Here is a 21803-nt window from a genome sequence, read left to right as displayed (position 1 = left end):
ATCTCCTCTACCTCCTGGGAGCTCAATGTGAGGCAGCTCCCCAACACTTCCTGGGTAGAGCAGGAGAAACAATAAACCCTTCAAAAGGAGGGAAAGAGGAGTGGGAGCATGAGTCAGGCTGAAAAGATGAAGTAGGTTGGACTGCCTCTGTGCTTCTCCAGGAGATAACCAGGTGGTTCACACAGGACAACCCAGATGGGACTTGAAGCATTGCTGGAGGAGGAGGCAGAACTGGCAGCTGCTCAGAGCAGGATGGATCTCCCATTCTTGTGGGGATAATGGCCCAGAAAACAACCTCATGCTTGGGGGGTGTGAACTTGCAGCACTTGCAGAGGGCTTAAGTCTGCAGAGCCATGTGTGTGCCTGGAGAACACTGAGCAGCAAGACCTGGACATCAGGTCCAAATTCAGAGGGGAAACTTGAGGCCATTTCCTCCTCCCTGTCACCTCTTGTACGTGAGAAGAGACCAAGCCCCACCTGCCTCCAGCCTCCATCCAGGGAGCTGCAGAGAGCCAGAAGGTCTCCCCTCAGCCTCCTCTTCTCCAGGCTCAACACCCCCAGCTCCCTCAGCTGCTCCTCCCAGCCCTGTTCTCCAGACCCTTCCCAGCTTTGTTGCCCTTCTCTGTCCCCCTCAGAGTGAGGGACCCAAAACTGACCCCAGGATTCAAGCTGTAGCCTCACCAGTGCCCACTCCAGAGGGACAATCCCTGCCCTGCTCCTGCTGGCCACACCACTGCTGATCCAGGCCAGGCTGCTGGTGACCTTCTTGCCCACCTGGGCAGCCCCTGGCTCACCTCCAGCTGCTGTCACCAACCCACTCAAGTCCTTTTATCCACCAGGCAGTTTCCAGCCCCTCTGCCCTCAGCCTGAAACCTTCATGGTGTTGTTGGGACCCAAGTGCAGGACCCAGCACTTGCCCTTTTTGAACCTCATCCTGTTGACCTCATTGATTCAGCCTGATGAAATCCCCCTGCAGACCCCTTCCAGCCCTCCGGCAGATCAAGACTGCCTCCCCACTCGGTGTCATCTGCAAACTGACCAAGGTGCCTCGATCCCCTTGCCCAGATCAATTGATAAAGAGATGAGAGCTAGCTGGCCCCAGTGCTGAGCGCTGGGGAACAGGAGGAACACATCAGGGGATGAAGGGTGGTATAAACTTGCTGTAAACCATCACCAGCGGAGTAAACAGAGCGAAGATGAGAGGCAGAGATCTGCCTGGGCTGCATTAGCTGGTTTGCAGGGCTCCAGTGATGCAAAGCAGCTGTCAGCTTGGTCATCCCCTTGAAGAACCAGCTCTGGTTAGCCCACCCTTGCTGCATCTAGGAATCCTTGGGAATCTACTCCCTGGCTTGCCCCCTCCCTGCACACACATGTGCTGGGGACACTGAGGGATGTCTCCGAGAGCTTGGCACACTCTGAACCCTGTGATTACCCAGTGAAACTGGGAGGCCACTGCCAGCCACATAACAAAGGAAACCCAGCCTTGCTGGGGGGCAAATGGCTTTTGTTCTGCTTGAGAAAGGAAGGGTTTGCTGACAGCCCAGATATCTGCTCCCCTTGGAGAGTCACACAACAATGTCTTGCTCCATTAGATCGCTCTACCCAGGCAGATGGGCTTCCCTGTCCTGGAGGGCTTCCATTCTGGGCTGGGGCCATCAAAACAAGAAGTTATCTCCTCTCTTCCTCCAATCCTCCCCATCACCTGCTAAAAACTTCGCATCAAAAGTGTCCCTGAGTCATTTGGGACACGATGTGTTCCTCAGCCTCTCCTGCTCCGGGTTAAAACTCTGCAAGCAGATTGTCCTGGGCTCACGTTTCTTTGATCTGCCCTCTCTGGCATGGTGCAGTAGAGAAGCAAGTTAAAGGCAAAGAGGGTTTGGGGGAGGGTGGAGAAGGTGGAGGTGGTCTTTGGGGAAAGCATGTAACAGCCTCCTGGATGGAGCAGGTCCAGAGAAAGGCAAAAAGCTGTTGAATGGTCTGGGGCGCAAGACTTGTGAGGAGCAGCTGAGGGACCTGGGGCTGTTGAGCCTGGAGAAAAGGAGGCTGAGGGGAGACCTTCTGGCTCTCTGCTGTGACCTGAAAGGAGGTTGGAGCCGGGTGGGGGTTGGTCTCTTCTTCCAAGGAACAAGAGGAAAGGGCTTCAAGGTACCCCAAGGGAGGTTTAGGTTGGACAAGAGGAATAATTTCTAACCCAGAAGGCTTGTCAAGGCCTGTCCCAGGCTGCCCAAGGTAGTGGTGAAGTTCCTACCCCTGGAGGGGTTTCAAAGCTGTGGAGCTGTGGTGCTGAGGGCCATGGTTTGGTGGTGTCCTGGCAGTGCTGGGCTAAGGGCTGGACTCGGTGATCTTCAAGGTCTCTTCCAACCCAAGTGAGTGTAAGTCTCATGTTTCTGTGCTAAACTGTTCAAAAGACAGGTCTGGTGGGAAGGACCTCCTCACATGCAGAGTAATCTCTGTTGTAGTTGCTTTGGTGAGGAGCTGGAGCTGGTTCAGAGACTCACAGCCCCAGGCTCCTCCCCTGCCCTCGCAGCCCTCTGCTCCCCTGCCCTACTGTCCTCTGTTGGAGAGCTTCCCCTGACATTTAATTCCATTTCCTCTTCTATCATCTAAGGTCATTCCCTCCTCTCCCTGGGGGAGGTGAGGAAGATGTTTTTCTCTTTCTTCCTCTGTGCAGAAAGCCTTTCATGTGTGGGGAGGCTGGAACCATGCATCCCCTTGATCTCCTCTAGACTAGACGGCTTCTCTCCTCAGCCTCACAGATCACGAGCTCCCTGTTGCTCCTGGACCACCTCAGGACACAGCTGGGTGTCTGCACACATGACCTTTGCACTTGCTCTGAGGAGCTTTATGGCAGCCAAAGAATGCTCTCATTATTAGTGTTTGCAGCCCAAGTTAAAAGAGCTCCCAGACACTCTGGGCAGAGGACTTGGAGCCTCCAGAAGGAAGGCAGCAAAGTCCCAACCTGGAATCCAGGCAGGCAGTGCAAGGACCATAGAGTGGCCTTGGCTGGAGAAGGTCTCTGTGACTATCATCAAGTCCAACCATCAGCCTAACACCACCATGGCTAATAATCCATGGCCTGAAGTGAAGCAGCAGAGGAGCTGTGATTTGCCAGCCCCTGGTGCTAAGGCCATGCCCGGCCACATTCTTGCCATGCTCTGGATGGTTCTGTGGGGTCTCCAGCAGGTAATGGTGGGGTGTCTGCAAGGAAAGTTCTCCTAATATCCAACCTGAACCTCCCCTGGGGAAACTTGAAGCTGTTTCCTCTTCCCTGTCACTTCTTGTGTGTGAGGTTGGTCTCTACTATCCCCCACCTGGCTCCAGCCTCCTTTCAGGGAGCTGCAGAGAGCCAGAAGGTCTTCCCTCAGCCTCCTTTTCTCCAGGCTCAACACCCCCAGCTCCCTCAGCTGCTCCTCCCCAGCCCTGTTCTCCAGACCCTTCCCCAGCTTCATTGCCCTTCTCTGGCCCTGCTCCAGCCCCTCAGTGTCCTGCTTGGAGTGAGGGGCTCAAAACTGATTTGAGCTGTGGCTTCACCAATGCAGAGCAGGGTGGGACAAGCACATCCCTAGGCTTGCTGTAACCCAAAGCATTGCAGTGCATCACCCCAAGCATAAGCAACCTCATATTAATGCTACTTCTACCCAGTTTGGTGCCTGTGCTTGAATCTTCCTCTGCCTGTGGCCATGATTCACTCTTCAGCAAGGAGGTCTGCTGAGGAAATGTGCATCTTGATACTGAAAGCCAGCACAAGGGAGGAATATTGCACCCAAGGGCCACCAGAAGCAGCTCCTCCCAAACATTCAAATGGTTTATAGCCCTTTTTTTTTTCATGAGAAAGAAGAAGAGACAGGAGACAGCTTTGGGGAAAAGAAAGTGATACCCTGCACAAACTCAGCTTATCCTGCTCAGCTGACCAGGGGGCTGAAACAATATCCAGGAGCACTCAGCTGCAGGGAGGGAGGGAGGGAAGGGATTTATTTCAGGGTGGCTGCTGAAACCACAGCACTGCTGTGCACAGTTCCCCTGGAAATGATCTCTCAAATCCATTAACTGTGCCTCTTACCCCCCCTCCCCTCCCTCCCATCCCAGCCTGGTCTGCAGCAGAGGCAATGAGAAAGCAGAAAGCTTCTCTGGCCAGATTGCATCCTCCAGAGGGGCAAGCAGAGCCTGGGGAAACACCAGAGCCCCTGCTCCTGTTGGCCTCAGGACATCAGGGGGTCATGCTGATGAAGTTCAACAAGGTCAAGGACCAGGTACTGCACTTGGGTCACAACAACCTCATGAATGGTCCCAGGCTGTGGGTAGAGGGGCTGGAAAGGGCCAGGAAGTAAAGGACCCTGGGGATGCTGGTTGATAGTGGCTGAACATAAGCCAGGGGGTGCCCAGGTGGGCAAGAAGGCCACCAGCAGCCTGGCCTGGATCAGCAGTGGTGTGGGCAGCAGGAGCAGGGCAGGGATTGTGCCCCTGGGCTGGGCATTGGTGAGGCCACAGCTCGAATCCTGGGGTCAGTTTTGGGTCCCTCATCCCAAGAAGGACATTGAGGAGCTGGAGCAGGGCCAGAGGAGGGCAACAAAGCTGCTGAAGGGTGTAGAGCAGAAGTCTTGTGAGGAACAGATGAGGGAGCTGGGGCTGTTGACCTTGAAGAAAAGGAGGCTGAGGGGAGACCTTCTGGCTCTCTGCTGCTCCCTGAAAGGAGGCTGGAGCCAGGTGGGGCTTGGGCTCTTCTCCCAAGGAACAAGAAACAGACAAGGGCAAACAGCCTCAAGCTCCTCCAGGGGGGTTTTAGATTGGACATGAGGAACAACTTCTTCCCCAAAAAGGGCAGTGGTGGAGTCCCCATCCCTGGAGACTTTTCTGAGCCCTGGAGCTGTGGTGCTGAGGGCCATGGTTCAGTGGAGCCCTGGCAGTGCTGGGCTCATGGTTGGACTTGATGATCTTAAAGGTCTCTTGCCACCGAAATGCTTCTATGATTCTTGTGCCCTGTTGGTGTCAAACACCTTTGAAGAGAAGGTGCACAGCCAGAGTGTCCCTGGGGGGTGCACCTCCCTGTGTGATGCTGCCCCCACCCCGAGCAGCCTTTGCAGCTGCAGGTGAAGAAGCCCCAGCTGAAGGGAGACACCAGCCTCACACCCTGGATTTGGGAAGGGGAGGACAGGAAGATGTTGTTTTTGGCTGCTTGCCTACAACCAGAGAAGCCACCGCTCTCCACCCAGCAGATCTGTGGTAGTGGCTCCTGGGGGAGGCACAGGCTGGAGATTCCCATCAGTAGTTGTAGGACAAGCACATTTTGAGGCCACAGATAAGAGTCTGTTGTTGTTATCTTCACGCAGGCTTGCAACAAAACACAGCTCTCCTCTGAGCAGCTTCTGGCTCAGGGCCCAGAAGTAAGGGTGTAAAGTTGTTTTGGTGCAGACTCCCTCAGGTCTCAGTGAGTACCTAGAGGCTTCAAAAGCCAAGCTGAAAGCAGCAAGCTGGACAAAGAACCAAAAAAGGAAGGGGCTTCTCAAAGTCACCCCTGGGGTGACTGGCAGAGCCAGAAATAGCACACAGGTTATTTTGGTGTGGAGCCATCTCCATCCTCAGCCATATAAAGGTTAAGCATCTAACCTAATGTGTTGTTCAAGGCTCTTTCTATAGACCACACAGCAGCAACCAGCAGGAGATGGAAATAACCTTACATGGGATGAGTTCAGAGGTCTGACTGATGGATACTGACTGCAGAAGACAGCTCAAAGAATCAGTTTTGAAGGGGTAGATCAGGCAAGGTTAGCCTCACCTGCTGCTCTGGGGGTCAGCAGAGGCCAGCAGCACAGCCAGGCTGCAGCCAGGTTGATGCTCCCCCAGAGGCCAGCAGCACAGCCAGGCTGCAGCCAGGTTGATGCTCCCCCAGAGGCCAGCAGCACAGCCAGGCTGCAGCCAGGTTGATGCTCCCCCAGAGGCCAGCAGCACAGCCAGGCTGCAGCCAGGTTGATGCTCCCAAAGAGGCCAGCAGCACAGCCAGGCTGCAGCTAGGTTGATGCTCCCCCAGAGGCCAGCAGCACAGCCAGGCTGCAGCTAGGTTGATGCTCCCCCAGAGGCCAGCAGCACAGCCAGGCTGCAGCCAGGTTGATGCTCCCCCAGAGGCCAGCAGCACAGCCAGGCTGCAGCCAGGTTGATGCTCCCCCAGAGGCCAGCAGCACAGCCAGGCTGCAGCCAGGTTGATGCTCCCCCAGAGGCCAGCAGCACAGCCAGGCTGCAGCCAGGTTGATGCTCCCAAAGAGGCCGGCAGCACAGCCAGGCTGCAGCTAGGTTGATGCTCCCCCAGAGGCCAGCAGCACAGCCAGGCTGCAGCCAGGTTGATGCTCCCCCAGAGGCCAGCAGCACAGCCAGGCTGCAGCTAGGTTGATGCTCCCCCAGAGGCCAGCAGCACAGCCAGGCTGCAGCTAGGTTGATGCTCCCCCAGAGGCCAGCAGCACAGCCAGGCTGCAGCTAGGTTGATGCTCCCCCAGAGGCCAGCAGCACAGCCAGGCTGCAGCTTGGTTGATGCTCCCCCAGAGGCCAGCAGCACAGCCAGTCTGCAGCTTGGTTGATGCTCCCACAGAGTGATCCCCAGTTCCTCTACAGACCATATGTGAGTAAAGGCCAGAGGATACAGACCACAGTGAGCTGGAGGCAATATTTGGTGTCTAACTGCTCCCTTAGCCTCAAAAGCGTGGAAACTGCTGCCTGAGTGGTGGCTTTTGACCTTTCTCTGTTATTTGTGAGCCCTTTGCCATCTCTTGGTGGAGATGTGGACCTGGTATCCAGCCTGCATGTGTGTTAGTGGCAGATTTTGAGGCTTTTATTTACCTTTCACAAACTTCTCAGCTCTCAAACCCCACAGAATCATTGTGGTTGGAAGTGACCTTTATCATCATGGAGTCCAGCACTGCCAGGTCACCACCAAACCATGGCCCTCAGCACCACCTCTACACCACTCTAGGGATGAAGGATGGAGTATGATGTCCTCCCAGCTCCAGTCAGCTCCAGCATTCCATACCACCTCCTCCTTTTGCTGGGCATGGAGGGGAGGCACTGGAAGGTTTGACATGCTGCTCACCTGGGGCTGAGGGCAGCCATGGCCTCAGAGCCCTAGAGGAAGGCATGGTGGAGAGAAGAGCTGTGGTGGAGGTGCATGAGGTAGAGAGGAGGGAGGAGAACCTGGTTCTTCTGGAGGACTAACAGTGCTGGGAGTGAAAGCTGGCTGCAGAGTAGAAGGGAGATAGGCACCAAGCCAGGAAAGGAGTTTCATGCCTCTGTCTGCTAGGTGTCTGTCACACCCTAGGGCCCCTCACCATGGTCCCAGCGGTGCCTGTGGGCTGGTGACTGCCCTGGGCTGGTGACTGCCGTGGGCTGGTGACTGCTGTGGGCTGGTGATTGCTGTGGGGTGGTGACTGCCGTGGGCTGGTGACTGCTGTGGGCTGGTGACTGCCCTGGGCTGGTGACTGCCCTGGGCTGGTGACTGCTGTGGGCTGGTGACTGCCGTGGGCTGGTGACTGCCCTGGGCTGGTGACTGCCGTGGGCTGGTGACTGCCGTGGGCTGGTGACTGCCCTGGGCTGGTGACTGCCCTGGGCTGGTGACTGCTGTGGGCTGGTGACTGCTGTGGGGTGGTGACTGCCGTGGGCTGGTGACTGCCCTGGGCTGGTGACTGCTGTGGGCTGGTGACTGCTGTGGGCTGGTGACTGCTGTGGGGTGGTGACTGCCGTGGGCTGGTGACTGCCCTGGGCTGGTGACTGCTGTGGGCTGGTGACTGCCGTGGGCTGGTGACTGCTGTGGGCTGGTGACTGCCCTGGGCTGGTGACTGCCGTGGGCTGGTGACTGCCCTGGGCTGGTGACTGCTGTGGGCTGGTGACTGCCCTGGGCTGGTGACTGCCGTGGGGTGGTGACTGCCATGGGCTGGTGACTGCCCTGGGCTGGTGACTGCCGTGGGGTGGTGACTGCCGTGGGCTGGTGACTGCCGTGGGGTGGTGACTGCCGTGGGCTGGTGACTGCTGTGGGCTGGTGACTGCTGTGGGCTGGTGACTGCCCTGGGCTGGTGACTGCCGTGGGCTGGTGACTGCTGTGGGCTGGTGACTGCCCTGGGCTGGTGACTGCCGTGGGCTGGTGACTGCTGTGGGCTGGTGACTGCCCTGGGCTGGTGACTGCTGTGGGCTGGTGACTGCTGTGGGCTGGTGACTGCCCTGGGCTGGTGACTGCCCTGGGCTGGTGACTGCTGTGCAGAAGATTTGGCTGCGTTGCCGTTGCAGCAGGGACGAGCTGCTCGTCTCCATACCAGCAGAAACAGGAAAGCTGGCAAGTGGAGGGGCTCAGGGATCCACCTGGGCTGTCTGCTCCTACTCTGACCCACCTCTGACCAGTCCTCCACCCAGCTCTGCTCATGGCTGGGCAGTTCACCCTTCGGCTTAGAGCCCTCCTCAGCCTAGGAAGTGCTGAGTCAGGCCAGCCGAGCACGCACCTGCACTGTCCCCTGTGGAGATCCTCTCTGTGTTCAGACTGGTTGGCACAAACCCAGGGTTGGATCCTCACCTGAGTGCTAAACATTCCCATTTCCACTGGCTGAAGCATCCTCCCCTCCCCCTGCTCCCCCATGAACCTGAGTCATCTTTTGCTGAGGACGAAGGAAACGAGGAGCAGGCAGCAGCTCTAACTCTGAACGCCCTGAATGCCCACTCCCAGCCCCCCAGAAACGTGTGCCAGCAGCACTTGGTGTCCAATGTGTTGATCACAGTGACATTGGGGATGACACCAAGGGGTGCCAGGCCAAAACCAGTGGAAGAGAAGGAAAAAAAAACCCTACCCCAAGCCAATCATCTCTTGCAGAGTCTGCTTTAAGCCCTGATGATAGCTCAGCTGAAACCTCAGAACTTCAGACTTCCTTTGGCATCCTTCAGGAGTGGCCCCAAATCCACAGCTGAATTCAGCCCTGTCCTGTGGCTTGAAAATCCCAGCCTGCCAACATGCTTATCAGCCCTCCCCACCACCACTGCTGCCAGCAGCATGGGGCACACTCCCTCCTTCCAGCCCCCCCCATATTGCTCTTGTTTCAGTGCTTTCAAGAAGGCACAAGGCAGGCAGCCACAAAAGGAGCTACTGAAGCATGGCTGAAGAGGGGCTGGAGAAGCATCTGGAAACAGGGGGGGTTGTCATCCGACCCAGATCATCTCTCAGGCTGCTGAATCCGCTCCCTTCCCAGCCAGATGCAGCTCAGGATCAGGAGACCAGGACCAGCATGTGCCAGCTGGACTTCTCCACATCCCCCCCTCCCCCCCTCCATCCCTCTCCTGGTTTCAATGACACTGATTGACAGCAGATGAGGTCCTCTTGGCCCTTCTGCACTCCACAGGAACCCCACCGATTTACGCCAGCAGAAGGCTTTGGCCCCTTGAGCTTTGTGGTTTCTGTGATGAGGTTGGAGCAAATCACAGCAGAATTCTGACCCCAGGAACGAAACAACAACACACCAAAAAAAAAAACCCAGCCCCAAAACAGCCACCCAGCCCCCAAACACCAAAAGAACCCAACCACCAAACCACCAAACATGCTGCACCGTGGTGCTGAAAGGCTGAGGGAGAAACATCAGTGGTGGTGGGAAGTGAAGTGGAGCTGGAGCTGGTGTTCTGCAGGGGGATCAGAGGCTGGCATGCTCCAAGACAATGGCAATGCTGTGGCATGAGGCAGAGCCATGCCCACACTCACTCTCCTGCACACACCAGGTGCTACCAAACCCTGGCAGCTCAGGACCTCGAGGCCGACCACATTCTATGGGGTACAGCCTCAGATCATTGGATCATAGAAGGTTAGGGGTTGGAGAGGACCTCTGGAGCTCACCCAGTCCAACCCCCTGCCAAAGCAGGGCACCCACAGCACAATGCCCAGGAGCACAATGCCCAGGGAGGGGTTGGAAGCTCTCCACACCAGGAGACTCCACAACCTCTCTGGGCAGCCTGGGGCAGGCCTCCAGCACCCTCACAACAAACAACTTCCTCCTCCTGGGTTCCAATTTGTGCCCTCTGCCCCTTGTGCTGTCCCTGGGCACCACTGAGCAGAGCCTGGCCCCAGCCTCTTGCCCCCCAGGCTCCCTTTAGCTCTTGCTGAGCATTGCTCAGCTGCCCTCTGGGGCTGCTCTTCTGCAGGCTCTCAGCCCCAGGGCTCTCAGCCTTTGCTGCTCCCAGAGCTGCTCCAGGCCCCTCAGCAGCTTCCCAGCCTCCCCTGGACTCTCTCCAGCAGTTCCCTGGCTCTCTTGAACTGGGGAGAGCCCAGAACTGGACCCAGTCCTCCAGCTGTGGCCTCAGCAAGGCAAAGCAGAGGGGGAGAACCACCTCCCTTGACCTGCTGCCCACACTCTTCCTAATGCACCATGGCTATTCCGACTGGGAAAACATTTCCACCTCCATGCCTCCAGATCCATCTCTCCCCTTTCATCCTTTTCTGGGAAGAACAACACAAAGGAACCACTTTTCCAAGTTCTGGGAGTCCACCTTCACTCCCCCCATGTCCTCTGTGCCTCCTCTGCACATCCACAGTGAGAAGGGCCCTGAAGGCACACAGAAGGTCAAGGGGAGAGCTAAATCCCAACTCCTTGCTCTTCTTTCCTTGCTGAAGAGACCATTTCAGAGCAACTAATTCAGTGAGAGTAACCCCAAGGGCACTGAAAGAAAAGGCAATCTCAGAGAACACTTTGGAGATACCAGCTCTGGGAGGCTGAAAGCCTTCCTGAGCTGATGGCCTCTGCTAAAGCAGCAGTTCTGGCTTTTGAAGCTCTCTGTGTTGGTTCCCTTTTAGCAGCCTCACCTATTATCAGCTCCCTTTTACTTTTATTTTCCTTGCTTTTTGCTCTGTCTTTCCTTTTTTTTGTTGTTGTTTTACTGAGCTGAGTGAAATTGCTGGGCCACAGACACCCTCCATAATATTGCTTTATTGATCTCACTCTCTGAGTGCAGCCAGGAGAAAAAGGTTTATTTCTTCAGAGCCACTCGGCCGAGCTGGTGCCTCAAAGCTACTTTAGCTCTGATTGCTCTGTGTCTGAAAGGAGAGGTGGCCTGGGAGGTAGGAGTCAAGCAGAAAGTCAGAGAATGTTGAGGAGAGGCAGGGGATTGGGCAGTGAAAATGGACATAGGATGTGTGAAGTTCATGGAGAGCAGTCCAGCTGGAATTTGGGTCCGAGCTTTGCAAGACAAGAGGCTCCTGGAGGAGAGCAGGCACTACCTGCTCTGGGTCAGCTCAGAAAATCAATGAATTAGTTGCTCTCCAGTCCAGCCTGTGGTTTCCTACCAGGAGCTCCTGACCTCACTGTGTCACTGAATAAAGTGGTTGAGAAACCACAGAATCATGGAACTGTTGAGACCTTTGAGATCATCAGGTCCAACCTCTTGCCTAGAGCTTGCAACCCCACCAGCACTGCTAAGCTACTCCCACTGAGCCACCTCCCTCAGCACCACAGCTCATTCTCAGGCCTTGTGGGTAAGAGGAACAGCACTAACATGGTCTGGGTGCAGGTGAGCCTGTGCTCACTTAAAGGTTGGACTCCCACCTCTCTGGGCAACCTAGGCCAGGGGTTAGTGCCCAAGATGTGCTCTCCTGGGATGCTGCAGTCCCTTGGGTGCTCAAGGCAAATGAAGCAGCTGAACAAATCAAGCCATAAGACAATGATCATAGAATCATAGAATCAAGAAGGTTGGAAGAGACCTTAGAGATCCTCCAGTCCAACCTGTCACCCAACACCTCCTGACTAACTAAACCATGGCACCAGGTGCCACATCCAATCCCCTCTTGAACACCTCCAGGGACAGCGACTCCATCACCAACCTGGGCAGCACATTCCAGTGGCCAACAACTCTCTCTGTGAAGAACTTTCTCCTCACCTCGAGCCTAAAATGATGGTTGATGAAATGACTTGCTACAAAGAAGGGATTTACAGGTCAGCCATGGAGCTGCCCCATGCCTGGAACCATTCCAGCTCAGGTTGTCTGGGGCTCTGAGCAACCTGCTTTAGTTGCAGCTATCTCTGCTGACTGCAGGGGGGTTGCAGTGGATGACCTTCAGAGGTCCCTTTCAACCTGAAGCATTCCATGATACTGTGATTCTAAGTCCTAAATGTTGGCAGTGTCCCTCCAAGTCCCACTGGGTCTCAGTGAATTAATCATTCATCCCCTGCTACGTGCCCAAGAGGTGGCAGTTCTCCACCACCTATCTGCTGCTCCTCCCCGAGGGCCTCATCCCCTGACCCGTGGCAATCCCAGGTTAGGTTTTTGCACAGCAGTCACTTTTCTGTGCAAATACAGGGAAACAAACCCTGTGGGTCTCAAGCCAAAGTTCAGCGATGAGAAGGGTTTCTGAGGACACCCAGTGACTTTCAAAGCAGCTAATCTGAGGCTGCTTCTCGCTCTCGGTGTGACAAGCCCAAGCAGATAGCAGCTGGGAGAGCGGGGAAGGGAGGCTACAGCAGAGATAGCATCGAGGAACCCTGATTAGCATCGGGGTAGCTGTGTGAGAAAGCAGATAACCAACCTGCCTGCTGTGCTGAGACAGCAGCTCCTGCCTCCAGCCCTTGCCCCAGACACTCATCTGGGAGGAGGTCTTTTCTGAGAGGCCAAGTTTCCTGCTGATGAGCTGCCCTGATCTGACTGAAGCTTGATCTGCACGTCCACAGAATCATCACAGGGTCACAGAATGCTTTGTGTTGGAGGGGACCTTAAAGATCATCCAGTTCCAACCTCCCTGCCATGGGCAGGGACACCTCCCACCAGTGCAGGTTGCTCAGGACCCATCCAGCCTGGCCTTGAACACCTCCAAGAGAGAGGCATCCACAGCCTCCCTGCCTCTCCAAAGCTCTGAAAGCCCTCCAGGGATGGAGACACCACCACTGCCCTGGGCAGCCTGGGCCAGACCTTGCCAGCCCTCAGGGAGAAGAAATTGTTCCTCATGTCCAACTTAAACCTCCTCTGGTGCAACTTGAGGCTGTTTCCTCTTGCCTCTGCTCTTTGGGAGAAGGGACCAACCCCCACCTGGCTCCAGCCTCCTTTCAGGGAGTTGGAGACAGTGAGAAGGTCTCTATCTGAGGGCTTTATGCCAGCCTGACTGCACAGCCACAGTGTCAGGACAAACCTGCACACATCACTGGTCACTCTCCCCTCTTGTTTCCACCTCTGTGACCCAGTCTCATCCTCACACGTCTCAGGGATTCATCCAACCCTTTGCTGAGCAGATGTCTCTCACTGAGCCAGCTACAAACCTTCTGCTACTTGTATGCTCTGGTTTTTTTCTAGCTTTACTTAGTTTCTTGCAAGCTCAGTGAGTTGTATCAGCTCATGGAAGGATGCACATGGTCAGGAGAGAAGGAGACAGGAGCACATTCCCTGGGCTGCTGAAATGCTTTGAAGTAGGCCTGCTGGAGGGGTGGGAGGAAAAATGGGTAAAGAAGTCCAAGGGAAAGGGAAAAGCAGAGCCAAGCCAGCCTTGAGGAAGATTTCAACCATCACCTGAATGTTCTCAGGGGAATTTGTCTTACAGGAGGATCAAAGTGTGATCTGTTAAGAGGATGCCACGAGGCCAAAACATTCCTTTCCTGGAAAATCAGGTTTCTGGAAGTCAGTCCAAGCTGAGCCTCCAAAGGGAAAGGAAGACCATAAACCACAGAACCCCTCTAATCCCTGGCAAGGGTCACCCTGGTCTCTGTGGAAATAAAGGGATTAATGCTAAGCCAGGTACATCAAGCACGAGTCTGGGTGTTTACTTCTCATGACACAAGACAGCAAAGCCCAGTCTGACCCAGCAGGTCAAGTTTCAGCCCCAGGGATAATTATTGCCACGTTGCAAAAGGTGCAACAGAAAGATCATCTCCAACAGAGCAGCTCCTGCAAGGGCAGCTGAAGTTTGAGGTGGCTGTGGGCTGGGGCAGCCAGGTGGTATCCTGACACCCAAGTGGATGCAGAGAGGGAAAGCAAATTGCCCATGATCAGACCTCAAAAGTTTGAGATGAGGCCAGTGAGAGCCGTGGGGCTGGAGAGCTGCACAGTCTAAATCCATGCTGGACTTCATCACCCTCTTCCAGGCATGTGGGATGAGGGTGGCAGCAAGGGCCAGCTCCCAGGAGGGGTTTAAGCTGGAGGCAGCTGTAGCCCAGCTCTTCTATCCCCTCCTCCAGGTCTCAGGCACAAAGAAAACCCAATGGACAGCAAGGTTTAGCTGGAGCCAGATCTCTACCTCCTGGGAGCAGGATTTCTGCAGTCCTATATAGAGTCATGGAATGGTTTGGCTTGGGAGGGACCTTCAAAGGACCAAGCACCCTGCAGTCAGCAGCTAGAGCAGGTTGCTCAGAGCCCCAACCAGCCTGACCTGGAATGGTTTCAGGGATGAGGCAGCTGGGGGTTTTCCCAGCTCCCCCCCCACTGCTTGATCAGAGGCTGCCCAGTAAGAGCTGCAGTTTGGGGGTTTCAGTGTGATGAGTGTGAGCTTTGTGTCCTAAATAACTCTGCAAACCAAGGACTGGTTTCAACTGAATGGAATTGAGGGGCTGAGAGATGCATTTCCCAGAGGGAGATCCCCCAGGCAGCATCTTTACACCCTAGGAGTGTTCCTTATGGAACCATAGATCTGTTTTGCTTGGGAAAAGCCCTCCAGGATCAGCAGTTCCAACCGTCATGCCCACAAAGCCACAGCCCTGGTGCCATGGCCACACATTTCTTGAACACCTCCAGGGCTGGGGACTTCACCACCTCCCTGGGCAGCCTGTGCCAGCCCCTGACCACTCTTGCAGGTGAGAAATTGCTCCTAGTACCCAACCCAACCCTCTCCTGGTGCGACCTGAGGCCATTTCCTCTCATTCTATCACTTGACACTAGGGAGAGCAGACCAACCCCCACCTCACTACCAGCTCCTGCAGGGTAGAGAGGACCTTATGATATTGTAGGGAGACTTATTAGTCCTTCCAGCCCAGGAAACAAGCCTGTAGGAGACACAGAGCTGTGGGACAGCTCCCAGCCTCTCAGCATCATTTTTCAAAGGGCCATGGGACCCCTGGCAGGGTCAAGCAGCTGTCTGGGTTTGGGGCAGGAGGTACTCCTCACAGACACACCACCCTAGCCAGACTGCTCTCAAAGCACTGCTCTGGGGCTATTTCTAGGAGGCCAGAAACCAAACAACAACTGCCTGGACCTGCAAGGCACACCTCGGATTGCATTTCCTCCAGCCTTTACCCCCTGTTGTGCACACAGCTGCTCTGCTGCTTTTCCTCTTCCTCATGCTGGGCTCTCCCCAGTTCAAGAGAGACAAAGAAATACTGGGGAGAGTCCAGGGCAGGCTGGGAAGATGCTGAGGAGCCTGGAGCAGCAAAGGCTGAGAGCCCTGGGGCTGAGAGCCTGCAGAAGAGCAGCCCCAGAGGGCAGCTGAGCAATGCTCAGCAGGAGCTAAAGGGAGCCTGGGGGGCAAGAGGCTGGGGCCAGGCTCTGCTGAGTGGTGCCCAGGGACAGCACAAGGGGCAGAGGGCACAAAGTGGAACCCAGGAGGTTCCATCTGAACAGGAGGAGAAAGTTGTTTGTTGTGAGGGTGCTGGAGCCCTGTCCCAGGCTGCCCAGAGAGGTTGTGGAGTCTCCTGGTGTGGAGAGCTTCCAACCCCCCCTGGGCACTGTGCCCCTGGGCACTGTGCTGTGGGTGTCCTGCTTTAGCAGTGGGGTTGGGCTGGGTGAGCTCCAGAGGTCTCTTCCAACCCAAACCAGTCTATGATTTTATGTTTCTATGATTTCTCTTTCTGTGCCTCAGTGATCCTCTGATTCTACCATTTTATGACTCTGATTCTGTGCTTTTTCCTCTTCCTGATCCCAGGATCTGCCCCCGAGCCCCAGCCTGCCCGGGTCAGACTTGCCAGTGGGCAGCTGGGGTTCTGTTTGGCTTGCACAGGCTGAAATCCCGAGCCATGCATCACCCTGACAGCAGGGGAGGCTTTGTTTGCTTTCTATTTTGCGGCGGAGTGTTTTATAGCCCCGGGATCTCTGCTAATCCCCTGCTACAATAACAATCCCTCTATCTTTCCTAAATACGTGGGGCAGGGGTGGGCAGGCTCCCAAGAGTGTGCAGGGCAAAGAACATTTCAGACATTGTTTCCCTCCTCTTGGAGCCTGTCCTGGTTTAAGGAAGGTTGGGCAGCTCGTTGGGCTGTGCGGGAGCTCTGCTCGGGGTTGGTTTATTCTTAGGGTGATTCTTTTTATTAGGGGCTGCCTGCTGAAGCAGAACACGAGCAGCATTCCCTTCCAGCTAGAGATCAGATGGGGGGCTGAGCAGAGGCAAAAAGGAACAAGTCAAAGAGCAAAACCCCAGACGGCAGCTCCTTCACCCAGCTGCTCGAGCACCCGGGGCCGGGCTGCTTGGGGACCCAAGCATCACTCTGGTGCCAGCTCTCTTCCTGTCTCTAGTGCTGGGGTGGACACAGCTCCCTTGGGACTTTTGCTGCAGGTTATCAGGCCCAGCTTGCCCCTGCTTTTGGGTCTGCAGGAAAAGGTTCAAAAATCCCTAATGATCCCCCCTGAACATCTCTGGGGGTACTGCATCTTCTCCCCAAGACCGGAGGGAAGCTTCAGCATTGCCCCGGCAGCCTGGGTGGGGGACCAGGGACTGGGCAAACACAAGCTGCAGCAATCAGAAAGGGATCAGCCCCCCAAATGTGCAGCACCTCCTGCAAGGCACCAAGCACTGCTGAAGGACAAGACCTTCCCAACAAAGTGGGGGGCTCTTTTGCTGCCCCACACAGACCTTCCCTGCCTCAGGCTGAGCTCAGTCAACCTCAGCTATTCCCTCCAAACTGGAGCTACTCTAGTCCAAAGCCCTGCAGAAGGCTGATGGCTTCTTGCTTTTCTTTTTCTTTCTACTTCTTCCCCCCTTCTCCTTCTCCTCTTCTCTCCTCCTTCTCCTTCTCCTTCTCCTTCTCCTTCTCCTTCTCCTTCTTTCTCCTCCTTCTCCTTCTCCTCCCTCTCTGATTATCATCATTGTTATCATCATTATTATCATCATTCAGAACATCTCCTCCAGTGACAGCTGGGTTGGAGGGCTGCCAGGCTAAGAGCTGGCAAGAGAAGGCAGCAAAGTGAAAACCAAAGGGTTCAGCAGAGCAAACCAGGGAGCTCTGAGCTGGGAGTGGGACACAGAGAACTTTCTCTGCCAGGAGTTCCTTATTTTGCTCAGATAAAATCCTAGTGGCTACATCTTCTCTGCTGATGCCAGATCCTACTTTTAGAGCTCCTTTTGCACACATCATCTTCTCAAGCCCATGTTTGCAGGGTTATCTGGCTTGGGTCAATGTTGTTTCCTTGGCCTTTGGACTAAATAGTGGAATGAATCCACATTTTCCCCCTCACCCTGCCAGGTTTCAGGCACAGAGTGCTCAATCAACAAAGCAAAATTCCTCTCACTGTTTAATCTTGATATTCCCACAGAGACAACCTCTCTGGAAGAGTTGGAGGAGAGCAGAGCTTCACCCAGTACTTCACCCCACATCAAAGACCACCATCTCCTCCTCTTAGCTGCCCCTCAGAGGCTCAGGGCAGGGATGCTGATCTCCCTGTGGATTTTGTATGGCTCATGGCGGGATCAGGATCTCTGCAAGGACACTTTTCACTCTGAAGAGGACTCACTGCTCCAGCATTTCCCCCTCTACTGAATTTCCTCTCCTTGGTTTATATTCAATGCAAGCCTCAAGAGCTGCCAGTCTCTTGCCCCATGATCTGCCACTGCCACAGGCAATCAAAAACCCATTTCCCATCCCAGCTTCAGCACTCTGGCTTACAGCAAAATGCCATCACTCTCATCTTTGCAGGCTGACTGTAGGGATAAGGGAGCAGCAGCTTCTGAGTTAGGATGCCTCGGAGCACCGCTGAGGTTGGAAATGAGCTTGGAGGTGATCAAGTCCAGCCTCTCGCCTAGAGCTCACAACCCCACCTCTACTGCTAAACTACCACTAAACAATGTCCCTCAGCACCACATCCATGCAGCTTTTCAATCCCCTCAGGGATGGTGACTCCACCACCTCCCTGGGAAGCCTGTTCCCAGTGCCCGAGAGCCCTTCCTGTGAAGAAGATGCTCTGGGCCACCCCAGCTTCACCAACACCCAACTGCAAAGTGACCCAGCTGCAAGGAGCACAACATTTAAGATCAGGGCTCTCAGGATTCAAGTCTTCCAGCCTCAGACAGATGAATTGTGCCCTGAAGCTCTGGCTGCCCCAGTCTGCAGGAATCCTCCTGACTCAAACCACACAAACGGAGCTTTGCTGTGCGCTGCGGGGGGAGCGGAAGGTCAGGTCCCACTTTTAGCTTAGCCCAAATCTGCTGCAGAGCTTATCTCCAAATTAGGTCCTTCCAAGCCCATCCTTCCTGCTGCTCTCATTGATGGATTTTTGGCTTCTGCTTGCTGCTTCTAGGAGGGAGTCACTTGGTGACTTCTAGTGGTGTCAACACATGAAACACGCTCAGACCCTCCACCAATTAGCAAGTATCTGTATCTGGGAGCCTCCTTCACAGCTCATCACAGAATTATTGAGGCTGGAAAAGACCTCTGAGACCATCAAGTCCAGCCTGTGACCTAGCTTACAGCCACAGCTACCAAGACATCACCGTGCTGGGACCTGCAGCCAACACCACTCTGTTTTCAAAGCTCATTTCAACACTGAATTAAGTTTGAGAAGGAAACAACAGTGAAAGGAGATCGAGCTCTAAGCACCCTGCAAGTCCTTCTCTGTCTTGCAGTTTGATGACACGAGGCTGACCTTCTCATTTTGCCTAAAAGGGATGTCAGCAGGGACATGCAGCCTCTCTGAATTGTCAGGGCTGCTTTGGAAACCTCCTGGCAACTCCTTCAGCTGGTGATGGTGGATTTGGGAAGAGAGGGAAGAGTCTGAAACATCCACTTCAGCTTGAGCCTAATTAAACCCAAGGGGGGTTGTAGCAGCACGACCCTAAATCGGTCCAGGAAGGGGTCAGGCAGCAGAAGAAAGGCTCTGGTACATCCTTCATCCCCCTCTTCCCACCTCATTTCCCTTTATTCTTGCCCCTGGCGGAGCTCCTCCTGATTTATGCCTAGGTCCAGCTCACCCTGAGCTGGTGCAGCTGCTCCAGCCATGAGCCCCCCAGTGCTGTGGAGCAAATTACCTGGGATCTGAAAGTGTCTGTTGTGATGGGGGGCATCAAAATCAAATGCCTACTGGGAGCAAGAGGTAGCTAACACTTGGCTCACTGGCTGGTCCTCTGCACCTCCTGGAGGTGCTGGGATGCACCAGGAGAAGGGAATAAACTGGGGATGGGGCTTGGAGGTGCGTTCTGCAGCCTTGCCTGTCTTCCCTTGCTCCTCAAGTGTGCTGAGCTCCAGCCTGGCTGTTTCTTGACCCTGATTTTCACCAGTACCAACAGACACCCCCAAGCTAGCAGGGCTTTTGGTGCTGACTTCAGCAGCAGGGCTGTGGAAGTGGCAGGGTAGCAGGTGCTACAGGACCTACCCTGTCACGATATGGCCCCAAAGGCAGACCTGGTCACGGAGATGATAATCCAGCCTCAGAATGGGGGAGAGACCTCAACCATCACTAAAACCTCAAGAAATCTACAAGCAGTCCTCCCAGTGTCCCTGGCTTTGGGTTTTGAAAGGTGGGGTTGTGCTTGGAGATAGAGCAAGGTGGGGAGGGACTGCAGCAACGGTTGGTTGTGTTTCTCTCTAGCATGATGCTGGGCATCTGGGGGAAATGGTCACCCTACCAGCCCTGCACAAACTCCCAAGTGGTGCCTGCCCAAGCCAGGGGACAGGGCCCAGGGTGGTGGCTCCTGAAGGATCTAGGAGGACCTGACTGCAGCCAGGACCAGGGTGAGCCTTGACCTTTCAAACTCCCTTTCAAGCACATCTCCATCCCTCGTGGGAAGCAAACACCACCTTGGGTGGTGGTGCCCCTTCCTGCACCAGAAGGGGCTGGGGAATGGTAGCAGCAGTGGTGATTCCAGGGGTGGAAAAGGCAAGGGAAGCCAATGCCAAAGCAGCACACCCAGCAGTGGGTCAACCTCTGGTGCCTGGTTCTGCATGACATTCCCCTTTGCTTCTGCAGAAGGGCTGTGGAGACCCCTTGGGGCCGCGGAGGATGGGTCTGAAGTGCTCAGCCTCATTCTCCATCACCACCATCGAGGCAGTTTTGACAGATTTCAGCCCTTTTAGCTAGGTCTGGAGAGGCATTTTGCAGGACCAGGTGAAAACAGGGCCAGGGAGCAAAGGGTTAATACTACTTTCATGCTTCTGAGTGTAAACTGTCTGCAAGCCCTGCACTCCAAGCGCCTCTCCAAATTGAATCCCAGAGAGGAAGGCACTGGGTAGTTTTCTTTTGCTGAGATTAGGCGGATTTGCAGATTAAATTACAATGAAATGTGCAGTTTGGGGGTGTGGGGGGAAGGGGAGGGGGTGCCTCGTGTGTGTGTGTGTGGAAAAAACCCCAAAAGGCTTAAAAAAGGCAAGGGAGAAGAGTTGCCCTTTCCTCAGAGGTGTCTCTGAAATGATCTCCCAAACGCTTTCCCTGTCAAGCTCCACTCCTTTCCTATCTGGAGAGAGGGTTTAAAAGTGATTCAAAACTCTTTTGGGGGAAGCAGAGACATTTTAATCTCGCCTGGGGCAGCAAGCCGGAGACCCAACTGCAGGCAGCGACACAAACCAAAAGGGAAAGAAATCAGAACAGCTCCCACCCACACCCCCCCAAACCTGAAATCCTCACGACAACACCCAGACACCAGCCCCCAAAACTCGAAATCCCAAAGGTTTGCTTTTTGCTTCCTAAACTCTCCAGACGCTAAATTACTCATCGAGGAAACACCATCCGAGGAGACAGAAGGGAGGGAAAAGCCGGAGGGGCACTCACCAAAGCGTAGACTGAACTCAGGACGGAGCAGCAGAGGATCAAACCCAGGCTGTGATAAACCAGATATGATCCCATATCCAAGAGGCTTCTCCCAGCATCCAAGCTCCTTCAGGGAAGTAGGAAGACGAGAGATCTTTCCAGCTCGCCGGCTTGCAGATGATTTCTCCTTCCCTCCCACCCCCCCCCCCCCACCCCCCCCCCCACCCCCCACAACCACCCCCCCCACCCCCCCCCACCCCCCCCACCCCCAACCCCCCCTTGTTGTTGTTGTGTTTTTTTCCCTTCGGCCGGAATTTGTTCGATTGTTTGTTTGTTTCCCCAGTTTTAGGCGGAGAAGCACATGACGAGGAGGAACCCCGGTCCCCGGCTTCTCTTTCTCATGGCTGGAGATGATGTGAGCAAAACTCCTTCAGCGCGACCCGGCAGAACCCATGTGAAGAAGTCACTTCGCTCCCTCTTTCAGGGCTGCAGCCCCTGCTGCTGTTTGTTTTCCATGTGCATCTGTCTTGGAGGAGGAAAAAATCACATCCATATGGTCCCCAAACTGCTGCTTCTCCTTCTCCTGCTTCTTCTCCTTCTCCTTCTCCTTCTTCTTCTTGGCTTTCCCCCCCCCCCCCCCCTCTCTTTTCCCGATGTATTTATTAGTTTTTTTGTAAAGGAGGCAGTGGGGAAGTCGAAATAATTTCTTTGTCAAAACGCAAAAAGGCTCCGGGAGCGAAAGGGAAGAGAGAGAGAGAGAAGGAGGGAGAGGGAGGGAGGGGTGGAAGGGGTGGGAGATTGGAGAGGGTGGGGGAGGCTTTTAACCGCTGCTTTATTTTTAGATCCCAGTAATTTTATCTTTGGGGTTTCAGAACGTTTTGGCTTTTTAGGTGAAATAAAATCAGACAACAGAACCCAAACCACCCCCAATTCAAAAAAAC

The 21803-nt window shown here is 54.8% G+C and overlaps 1 protein-coding gene across 1 annotated transcript in view; it reads right to left on the bottom strand.

Moving 5' to 3' along the window:
• The window catches only part of PTH1R (parathyroid hormone 1 receptor), a 99682-nt gene extending 78633 nt beyond the window's left edge, over window positions 1–21049 (bottom strand). Inside the window, exon 1 of the mRNA XM_054171284.1 lies at window positions 20884–21049. Coding sequence (XP_054027259.1) covers window positions 20884–20958 — 75 coding nt within the window. The 5' untranslated portion in view covers window positions 20959–21049. The remainder of the gene's footprint in view (window positions 1–20883) is intronic.
• Between the last annotated feature and the right edge of the window lie 754 nt (window positions 21050–21803).

Source organism: Dryobates pubescens, chromosome 21 (assembly GCF_014839835.1).
Source record: "Dryobates pubescens isolate bDryPub1 chromosome 21, bDryPub1.pri, whole genome shotgun sequence".
Classification (NCBI taxonomy): domain Eukaryota; kingdom Metazoa; phylum Chordata; class Aves; order Piciformes; family Picidae; genus Dryobates; species Dryobates pubescens.
Note: the sequence above shows the minus strand (reverse complement) of the source record. Positions and strands in the feature narration are given on the sequence as shown.